General features: G+C 42.6%; 1 protein-coding gene across 1 annotated transcript; it reads left to right on the top strand.

Annotated features, from left to right (window-relative positions):
- Positions 1–1,057: 1,057 nt before the first annotated feature.
- slc16a6b (solute carrier family 16 member 6b) lies at positions 1,058–10,723 on the top strand. Its single transcript, XM_020933109.2, has 6 exons — positions 1,058–1,272; positions 3,377–3,614; positions 4,264–4,407; positions 5,017–5,145; positions 5,240–6,040; positions 6,914–10,723. Exons 2-6 carry the CDS (start codon positions 3,398–3,400, stop codon positions 7,114–7,116), a joined length of 1,494 nt encoding a protein of 497 aa, XP_020788768.1. The 5' UTR covers positions 1,058–1,272; positions 3,377–3,397; the 3' UTR covers positions 7,117–10,723.
- The last annotated feature ends 115 nt before the right edge of the window (positions 10,724–10,838 follow it).

Genomic DNA, 10,838 nt, shown 5'->3' with positions numbered 1-10,838 from the left:
CACATATAACACACACATATAATACACACATATAATACACACGTACAACACACACGTATAACACACACGTATAACACACGCGTATAACACACACGTATAATACACACGTATAATACACACGTATAATACACACGTATAATACACACGTATAACACACACGTATAATACACACACACACGTATAATACACACATATAATACACACATATAATACACACATATAATACACACGTACAACACACACGTATAACACACACGTATAACACACACGTATAATACACACGTATAATACACGCGTATAACACACGCGTATAAGACACGCGTATAACACACGCGTATAACACACACGTATAACACACGCGTATAACACACGCGTATAATACACGCGTATAACACACGCGTATAACACACGCGTATAACACACGCGTATAATACACGCGTATAACACACACGTGTAACACACTCGTATAAGACACGCGTATAATACACGCGTATAACACACGCGTATAATACACACGCGTATAACACACGCGTATAACATACACGCGTATAACACACGCGTATAATACACGCGTATAACACACACGTATAACACACGCGTATAACACACGCGTATAATACACACGTATAATACACACGTATAATACACACGTATAATACACACGTATAATACACACGTATAACACACACGTATAATACACACGTATAATACACACATATAATACACACGTATAATACACACGTATAACACACACGTATAATACACGCGTATAACACACGTAAAATACACACGTAACACAGCTGGAGTTACAGGTTAGTGTCAGATGTTTCAAAACGATGCAGTCAGACACAGTGTAGCCCGGTAACCGAGCGGCTGAGTGGCTGCTTATACGTTACTGTAGTCTAATAGCTACAATCATAATTTGCATGTAGTTACGGACCACAGCGCAGTTTGCTCGATCATTACCGGTGATGAAAGAGCGTAGCACGTGCGCACGAGACATGCGTGTCTCTGTGTGCGTCAGCTTCCTGGATAGCAGGCGTGCGCGTCCACAGTACGGGCACGCCTGAATACCGGCTCAAGCCGGTAAAGAGCTGCCAAAACAGGCCAAACAGCAAAGGAGACAGAGCCATAAGCAGCCCGTAGAAGAGGCGCAGAGCGCGGAGCAGGAGGCTGCGGGCACACGGGCCGGTCATACAGGACAGGATGGTCTAACATCTGGGGTTGTAGCCTACGACACGGACCCGCGTCTACACGTGTAGTTGCTCCGAGGTGAGTGTATGAGAGCGCAGACGTGCTCCTCCGCTCTGCTGGAGGAGGACAGTCCCGGGGTGGGATGCTCCGTGCCTTCCTCACACATCAGCTGTACCGGCTTGTTTCTCACAGTATTTAGCCGACGTCATTGTGCTCACTTTGTCTCTGCTGCTGCCACTGCTGTGCCTAAATAACACTGATCATGACCGAGGAGAGCAACAGAAGCCCGGTATGACATCAGGTCTCTGAAGTCCGCTGCACTGCAGTAGTCTACATACTTCACTCAGAGAAGGCCCGCGGCGTATATTTTCACAATGACCAAACATGTATATATGTATGTATGTATATATATATATGTGTGTGTGTGTGTGTGCGTGTGCGTGAAAAAAGAGAAGTGGGTGTTCGCAGTACAAATACAGAGCGGGCACGCACAATAGAACAAAAGAAGTTTAAACCATATTAAATTCAATAGTTTCATCATCAGATCATGTCAGGAGACAGAGTAACACACACTATGGCAAACTGTTTAAACGCTAAATTTGACTATCTGGAATTAACCTTGTAGATATTAACAACGTCTTAATTGTTAGTCATAGTCATAATTTCTGAGAATTGCCATTTGAGAGATCTGCAACTTAATTTTGACTAGACGAAAGGACAGATAGAGATATCTGCAATTCAGTTTTGACTCAGCAGAATTACAGATAACTGCAATTACATCATTTAAAACAACATTCAACTCGTCACACATCATAAATGAAAACTGCAGGTATCTGTTATTCAGTTTTGACTAGGCACATTGAAAGTTAAAGATATCTCAGACGTCATTATGACATCATGACAGAAAGCACCACGTTGACTCAGACTACAAGCAGTGCACGATTTGTCCAAAAAGCCATTTGTCTCTAAAGCTTAACAACTGTCTGTGTTAAAATTTGCTTTTGTTTTTAATGTCATTTTCAGTGAACGTTTCACTAGAGTCCATTAACAAAAAGACCCTATTGGCAATCTTACTGATAAATTAACTTTCCGTTAACAGCTCCGCTCCTGCCTGAAGTGGATCATTTGCATATAGATCTCTGCAACATCATTTCGCCTCGCCAAAACTCCAATTCAAGATATCTATAATAATATTTTGATTAGGCAGAATGACATTTACGGATATCTCCAATTTCAGATATCTCTAATCAAAATTCATTACAACATATCTAAAACTTGATCAGAGAAATCTACGACAGTTTGAGATACAACATCATTCTGACTAGTTGTAATTCCAGTTAGAGATATCTTCTATGTCATTTTGTCTAGTGAAAACTTCATTTAAGATATCTGAAATGGAGCACGTAGATATCTTCAAATGAAGTGAATTAAATATATCTTGAACCTGAAGTCAGAGATATCTGCAATACATATCCAGTTTAGGGTTTAAAATGTTAAAATGGCTTGCCATACACACACATGCACTCATGTTTGAAACACAGCGTCGCACTCTCAGGTTGCAGATATCAAAACATGCTCTATTAGATAACTGAGAGTGTGATATGTTTTTGAAATTCCTCATCAAAACATATTAAGGGTTGTGTTTCACACATGTGTGGGTATTTAGTCCATCTCCCTCTGTGTCACCTGCTGTTGTCACGAGGGGAACAGAAGTTCACCTTCGTAAAGCATCTCTTGCTTTAACAGTAATTGCCTAGTGACATCTGCTAAGAACTATGACGTTTTGTATGCACATTGATTATGGCTAACTAACTTAATTTGGTGTTTTGGTTCCCAAGATGATTGTCCAATCAGAAATTAGTCTCTCGTTTGGGTTGCCAGTTTCAAAGCTGAAATCTAGTTGGCTTAAACCTAAAAGGACTCTCTGGGATGTGGGACTATAAACCCCAGCACCTGCAGCCACTGAATACTGGAGATTCTGAGCTTTAACATGAGGCATGTCCTGTCCATACAGTGTGAGCATTATAAGAGCACAGACTCCCTACACTACATATAATGTCTTTAAAACTGCAGTGTGCTTTCACTTAAGTATGCATTAAATACTCAGCACCACTAGAGGGCGTTCTACATTAACCCTCTGCCTTCCTAGCACCTGTACTCATGTCCCTGTTGTCTCCCATAGTCCCTCCTCCTCTGTGCTGCAATGGAGGGCTGCCTGGGGACCCGAGTCTACAGCGAGGTGCCGGAGGGCGGGTGGGGCTGGGCTGTGGCTCTGGCCTTCTTTGTGGTGGAGGTTTGCACCTATGGGACCCTCAAGACACTGGGCGTGTTCCTGCAGGACCTCATGCTGGAGTTTGGGGAGAGCAACAGCCGAGTGTCCTGGGCCATCTCCATCTGTATCTTCATGTTCTCCTTCACAGGTGGGATGCAGCTTTGTTATGGAAGGAGGATAAATGTTTTTGCTGCCTTAAAACGTGAAAAACAGAGGTGTTTCATATTCAAGGGTTTGCAGTGGTCTGAAGTTCTTCCGTCACTTACCTCATGTATTCTGAGCATTTGAATTATTCACCATGATAACTTTAGAAGCACTTTCTAAGACCATAGAGTAAGGCTAACACGCACTTACCACTTACTAAATAATAAAACTATTTATTTATTGTTACTATATGTGGTTCTTCCTCACTCACTTATGCTTTCTGATATTCCTATTTATTCACTGCAATTAGTTTGTAAGCACTTATCAATAATTTTATATTATATTATATTATATTATAGTGTGTGTGTGCGTGTGTGTGCGTGTGTGTGTGTGTGTGTGTGTGTGTGTGTCGTGTGTGTGTGTGCGTGTGTGTGTGTGTGTGTGTGTGTGTGTGTGTGTGTGTGTGTGTGCGTGTGTGTGTGCGTGTGTGCGTGTGTGTGTGTGTGTGTGTGTGTGTGCGCGGGACAAGATATTTTGCTCAGATCTGTGGGAAACAGGTACAGGTCCTTCATGTATTGAAGTAGCAGTTATTTTTGCTCCTGCTGTGTGGCTCTGGTGGCCTGTGTGCATTGCTAATAGTGGGTGTGTTGCAGCACCTCTGGCCACTCTGCTGAGCACCTGTTTGGGTCACCGGCCCGTGGTGATGATGGGCGGATTCCTCATGAGCCTGGGCACCATCACCTCTGGCTTCATCAACTCCATTCACGACATGTACCTGACCATCGGGATCATCACAGGCATGCCTCTACCATACACTGTAGAAAGACTAAGAAAATGTGACGCCAACCATAGCTCCAGCCAAATGAAGCTAGTTGAGTCTAGCAGTTAGAGCAGGGCCAGATTTGGAGCTAAGATCTTTGACAAACTTCATTAATCCCAAGGGCAATTATTTAGACACACATTTGAAATTGCAACTGTGGTATCATAGCAACCAAAGAGCCAATCAGGAGGGAGGTTGATGAAGATACTTGCTCCTTCTCGTCTGCACTGCTGCTTTGACGGGCTGGGCACTTAACAATGAGTCTGTCAATCAACCTGTTTCTAACCTTAGCCAGAGCCAGCTGGAGATAGGAGCAGCTGATTGGTCTGTTATTAATGTTTATATATTTTATTTATGGACAAAATTGTGACATAAAAACACCAGGATCATGTGGAATGGACCAGACATTGGACAGACATTTCAAGACCAAAATGATGAGTCTGCAGCAGTTACAGAAATAGGGGACACCGTTCTGAATTAGACTAGATGAAGCTGAATCGCTCTCAGCAGCACTTAAACCAACACCATCCTCTCTCTCTACACATGTCTGGGTTAAACTTGTGTCCTCTCTGGTCCTCCTCCACAGGTTTGGGCTACAGTCTGTCCTTCCTGCCTACAGTCACTCTGCTGGCACAGTACTTCTCCAAGCGCCGTGCTCTGGTCACGTCTCTGGCTTCCTCCGGAGAGTCCTTTGCCATGTTTACCTTTGCCCCTGGTATGCACTGGTACCATCCATGGTGATTCTGGCTCTAAGCCTGCACTGCTGGTGCATTTGAAATAAAAGTCTACTATCTTTTCTTTCTTCCTAGCCTTTACAATACTCAAGGAGAATATTGGTTGGCGACACTGCATGGTGCTCATTGGGACCATTCAGGCATGTGTGATTGGCTGCGGTTTTCTCCTTTGTCCAATCAGCATTCAGCCTGAGCCGGACAAGGAGGAAGCCCTGTGCGAAAAGAAGCTGGAGGTCTTATTTGAGCTAGAGAATGAACAGACTCGTACCTCCATTGGCTCCTCGACGTCCCAGTGTTCTGATGACTCTGGGGTGACCTCCCTGAGCTCCTCAGAGGGAGAGCTGAAGGAGCAGGCTAGAGCAGAGCTGGGGAAACAGACTAAGACACAGCCCAGGGCCAAGCTGTTGGACTTCTCTGTGCTGAGGGATGGGGCCTTCATCTGCTACTCTCTGTTCGGACTGTTTGCCACGGCAGGCTTCTTTGCTCCACAGCTTTATGTGATCGAGCTGAGTAAGAGCCGGGGGGTGGAGCCACACATGGCCTCCTACATGCTGTCTGTGATGGCTGTGGCAGAGATAGTGGGCCGCCTCACCATCGGACTCATCCTCACCAGGGCGCCCTTCAAGAAGACGCTGGTTCTGCTGGCCTGTGTGCTGGCCATGTGCCTGGTGCTGGGGGCCTTCACATTGGCCTCAGGCTTCTGGGCACTGGTGATCTGCTGCGCCATCTATGGGTACTTTATGGGAACTGTGGGTTCCACACACATCCCACTGCTGGCGGAGGAGGATGTGGTGGGCGTGGAGAGGATGGCCTCAGCAGTGGGTGTATACATCTGCATCCAGAGCTTTGCTGGGCTGGCCGGTCCACCACTGGGAGGTACAACCCTGTACTCATCACACTACAAGACTGTAAAGCTGCATCTCCAAAATATCCACATCACAATAATTGTTATTGCAAGAAAATACATATTGATACTTTGCTGCAACATCACACTTGGGGTGTTCTACATGTATATCTATGGAGGAATGTTCACCAGTTTCCATGGAAACACAAGACACACAATAGCAAACACTGCCAAAACAGTTGTAAGATGAATAGATGAAAAAATACAAAAAGGATTTAAATTACACATTTTCAGAAGCCCGTGCTCAATACATGTTCATGGTTCCTGTTTAAGAGTTGGATTTTCAAGAAAAAGGTGAACTGAAAAACAGTTGGCTAATGCTAGCTAGCTTGAAAAGTTATTTGAGAGGGACTTGATCAACTGCACAAATCATGTTGCAGTTGTTCTAGTTAAATCAGTACTTTATGGTCAGATTGTGTTCAAATAAATCTCAGATTAAAGTCTAGCTTGAGTAACATTTCCAGACAGAGTAGTGCTTAAAGCCAGAATCATAATCCCAGGGAATGTTGATGACATCAGCTGCAAAGTATCAATATTGGCAACACAAAGTTAGTAAGTCCTGACATTAGATCTGAGTTGGTCTTGGTTTTGTCTTTGTTAAGTTTTTATTTTGACCCAGTTTGACTAGTAAATGAAGTGATGCATTTTTTGTTTTTCATTTGACGGAACTTACTATGTCAAAATGTAAATTCAAATAATAATATTATTATGACAATACAAAACATAGTATTGGAATATCGCATCTTCTTCTCATATCTTGCAGCCTTAACTGACTGTGTGTGTTGTGTTCAGATCCAGATGTTTGCATTGCTTGCTTCCTTCACAGTCATGTTGTTGTGTTGCAGGGCTACTGGTGGATGTGATGCAGAACTACGGTGCTGCCTTTGCTCTCTGCGCTGTGGGCATGGCTCTGGGCGCCATATGCCTGGCTTTAGTGGGGCCAATCAAGTCCTGCAGATGTTCTGGAGAGCCTGAGGAGCAGACTGACAAGGACAGTGAAAAGCTGGATTTCCTGGATGTGGACCTGCCCCTTGAAGACAACCCCTGAGAAGAGTGTTGCTGCTATTTGAAGTCCACTGCTCTCAGGGTCAGAGCCTCAAGGAGCTCAATTATATCTGACTCTTCCAATGAAAACCTGTGCCCTCTGTGCACCCACCTGTGATTTCTGAGCACCAACTACACTGGACTTCAAAGTGTGTACATAGCAATACCAATGAGCACAGTGCAGTGTGCCATGGTCTGGTGCGGTGGAGTAGCAGATGGAGCAGGTTTGAACATCTCAGGACTGTACACCTCACCACGCTGGAGATGACACCAAACACACATGCACACTTGTGTTTCACAGTGCAACCCTTTGGTGGTTGAGGCCTTTTGGTTTGACTTGAAAATAGACAGACTTCAGAAGCTTTATAGATCAATGCATGACTCTCTTATCCAGGGGCCTTGGTTCAAACCAGGGATGATCAAACCATTAGTTTTATGCCTTAAAGGGCCCATATTATGGTGTCTTCTAATTAGGGATGGGCATTCGATGAAATTTTCTTAATCGATCGTCAGAAGAATTAACGATCGATTATCGATTAATCATTAACGTTTTTATATTAAAATGATCATCATTATTATTACTATCTGCATTACTAATCTGCATAAATAAATTCAACTTTACGACATATAAACCGTAACGACTCTAGAGCCACATCAGCCCGTTTTAGATTATATTGTGTTTAATTCAGTTTTGTGCAACTCTCACAGAAACAAAACTTAAAACCGCATCGCTAATTTGCATAAACTAAGTGAAGATAAAAATACAGCTCTTGTGTCACTGATGTGGTTCAATTTCTGTCGGATTAAAAGACATGACTCAGGTGAATACAGGTTAGTGTGACCAGATTTGCGTTTGTCAAAACCAGGACACCGTACGGGGGGAGGGAGACGGGGGAGGGAGGCGGGGCCTCGTCATCGACATTGCGCGACTCTCACCTGGTAAAACTTTTTCCCACTGGACATCGAAACATATGTGCTGCTTTATACACTGTGCACATGGACTCACACTTGTCCCGAACGCAGTGGAAAGTGTGGAATTTCTTGTACAAATCATCGTTAAATACACATTTGTGCTTCGGCACGCTGCAGACTGACTGACTGTTTGTTTCTCGCTCCTTCTGATGCAGAGACACAAGTACGGACCCCTGTTTGGTCACACTACACACAACCTACATTCGATTTGTCGATTAAAATTTACGTAATCGATGAAATTCTTAATGATCAATTATCGATTAATCGATTAATCATGCCCATCCCTACTTCTAATGTTACTTAATTGTCAAAAACATTCCTGAAGTTGTGTTTTGTTTCATTCACACATGTTAACAGAAGATCATTCATATTTAGACTGTGTTTTTCTCTAAAGCTGAAAACACAAAACACAACTCAAGGTATGTTTTTGAGGAGGTAACAACATTCTAATATGTTTGAGGCTCACAAGAGTTAATTTGCCTAATGTAGGACCTTTAAGGAGCCTTAAATAAAATAATATTGCAGATTGCCAAGACCAAATTAGATCTACGATGAAGTTTTATTTAAATATTGTACTATTAACAAGTACACTCTACATGAATTTCCAGAAGCTGAACAACAACCTTCTCCTCCCAATGCTCTGATTGGTTAACAGTGCAAATGATGCCTCTACAAAGCAGCATCACACTGAATTACTCTGTACAGTTCACCTCAATGAGTAATGCAGTGACTAAAGTGACTGACCAAACAACCAGCTTTGAACAGCCCTGGTTTGGACCTTGCAGAATCTTGAATCCGCTTTATGTCTCTAGCACCTCCTCTGGCCAAGGGAGGCAGTTTGGGGCTTCAGATGGAGTGGATAGACACATGTACCTCGTTCACCTCATACCAGCCTGTACACCCATAGACTGCATACTTATATTATAACACAAGTGTGACAGTCCTCACTTTGCTAACAATAAGTCTTAAAATCAGCAGAGTAGTAAGTGGAGTGTTCTGGTTGATGTGTCCTTTGTGAATTAGCCACATGCTAGCTACATGGAGTACGAGAACATTGGAACAGGACTTGAAAGTGTGATGAGGTTTTACCAGAGCCAAAAAAACTGTCAACCCAAACAAGAGAAAAGAAAAGCAGAAGTAAGTAACTTTCATTGATAGATGTGTGTAAAATTCCTGTTGTCCAGGTAGAATCCATGGCAAAAGGAGAAATAAAATTTGTCAACTGGACAAAAGTTTATTTTGGTTGAATACGTTTCTCAGCTCAATGAAGCTGCTTCTTCAGTTCTGGTCAGACGCTGGTGGACAGTGCCTTAAAGCTGCCTGCAGGGAGGAGCTAACTACACTGAAACTACTCTGAAGTTAACACACCTACTTGTTGACAGTTTCTGTTTGTTAGCTTGGCCTATTCATCTGCACTGAGTGTGGGGTCTTATTAACATAATCACTGGGGCCCAAAATGGTTGCTTTCACACCTCTGGACGTGACCTGGCTATTCCTATTTTTCTCTTGTTTGTTTTGATTTAGGTTTGAGCTTGGAGTTGAGTCCTCCATTTCTGTTCAAGGATGGATTGTGTTTCTTAACAAAAATAGCCTCTTTAACTCCCATCTCAAACCAATACTTTTCTCTGGCTAAGATCTGTACATCACTGTCCTCAGAAGAGTGGCCTGTGGTTTTTAGATGGAGATGTACAGCAGACTGAGGTCCAGTGTTGCTCTCTTCTCTGTATTGTTGCATCCTCTTGTGAAGTGGCTGTTTTGTTTCTCCAATGTAGTGTTCACTGCAGTCTTTGCTACACTGAATTGGAGTAGACCACATTCTCCTATTTACAACTCCAACTTCAAACTGAAATCAAAACAAAGAAAGAAAACAATAGGGATAGCCAGGGCAGGCCCAGAGATGTGAAAACACCCATAATGGCCTTGAATGATTTTGCTAATTAGACCCCACAGCAACAGAAACTGTAAACAAGTAGGTGTGTTAGTTTCAAGATAGTTTCATTGTAGTTAGCTCCTCCCTGCAGATATAAGGAAGTGTCCACCAGCATCTGACCAGAACTGAAGAAGCAGCTTGGATAAACTGTGAAACGTATTCAACCAAATCAACTTCTGTCCAATAAACAAATTGTATTTTTCCTTTTGCCTTTCAATGATAGAGATGCAGAATAATCACATACAAACACATAAGTTGACAAAAAAGAAGACACAGAGACAGCAGGTGGATATGATGGGTGCTTTAAATATACATTTAACAATGATAGGGACTTACAAAGATGTTTAATAAAGTAAAAATGTTACTTAGTTCTGTGTTAAACTGAGATATGACCAAAACTCTCAATCCAGTGTCTAATGAAAGTTAGACTGACCACCCTTGGAACTCCTCAGATGTGATGTATAAAAGTATTCCTGACAAAACCTTGCTCTGGAGCTGATATGAGGATGTAATGACAGGCAAGAGACCAGTAGGGGTCGTCACAGAGCACAAGTGAGCTGTCAACTCTGTTCTCGGATGCACTCTGAACACAGCCTTTCCTCACACTTGAATGTTACCACTCAACATTGAACCTTTAAATGTTCTGTGATTTGTACACAATTCTGGTCTGGACTAGGTTGTATTTATTATAATAAAATGTTGTCATTACTGTGTGTGTTTATGGTATTTGAAATAGTTTGAAGTTCATATGAGATTACACATTTTATTTAAGGCGCTGTACTTATTTATTACTCTTAAAAGCTTAAAAAAACAGAACTAATTCA

This window comes from Boleophthalmus pectinirostris, unplaced genomic scaffold (genome assembly GCF_026225935.1).
Source record: "Boleophthalmus pectinirostris isolate CB_2022bp ecotype Guang Dong unplaced genomic scaffold, ASM2622593v1 HiC_scaffold_17, whole genome shotgun sequence".
Taxonomy (NCBI): Eukaryota; Metazoa; Chordata; class Actinopteri; order Gobiiformes; family Gobiidae; genus Boleophthalmus; species Boleophthalmus pectinirostris.
The sequence above is the reverse complement of the archived record's forward strand: the minus strand, read 5'-3'. Positions and strand labels throughout refer to the sequence as shown.

Excerpts from the sequence above, each read along its gene's own strand:
- slc16a6b (XM_020933109.2), top strand. The coding sequence starts at position 3,398 with ATGGAGGGCTGCCTGGGGACCCGAGTCTACAGCGAGGTGCCGGAGGGC. Across the intron at positions 4,408-5,016 it reads GACCATCGGGATCATCACAG|GTTTGGGCTACAGTCTGTCC; the intron begins GCATGCCTCTAC and ends CCTCCTCCACAG. Across the intron at positions 5,146-5,239 it reads CATGTTTACCTTTGCCCCTG|CCTTTACAATACTCAAGGAG; the intron begins GTATGCACTGGT and ends CTTTCTTCCTAG.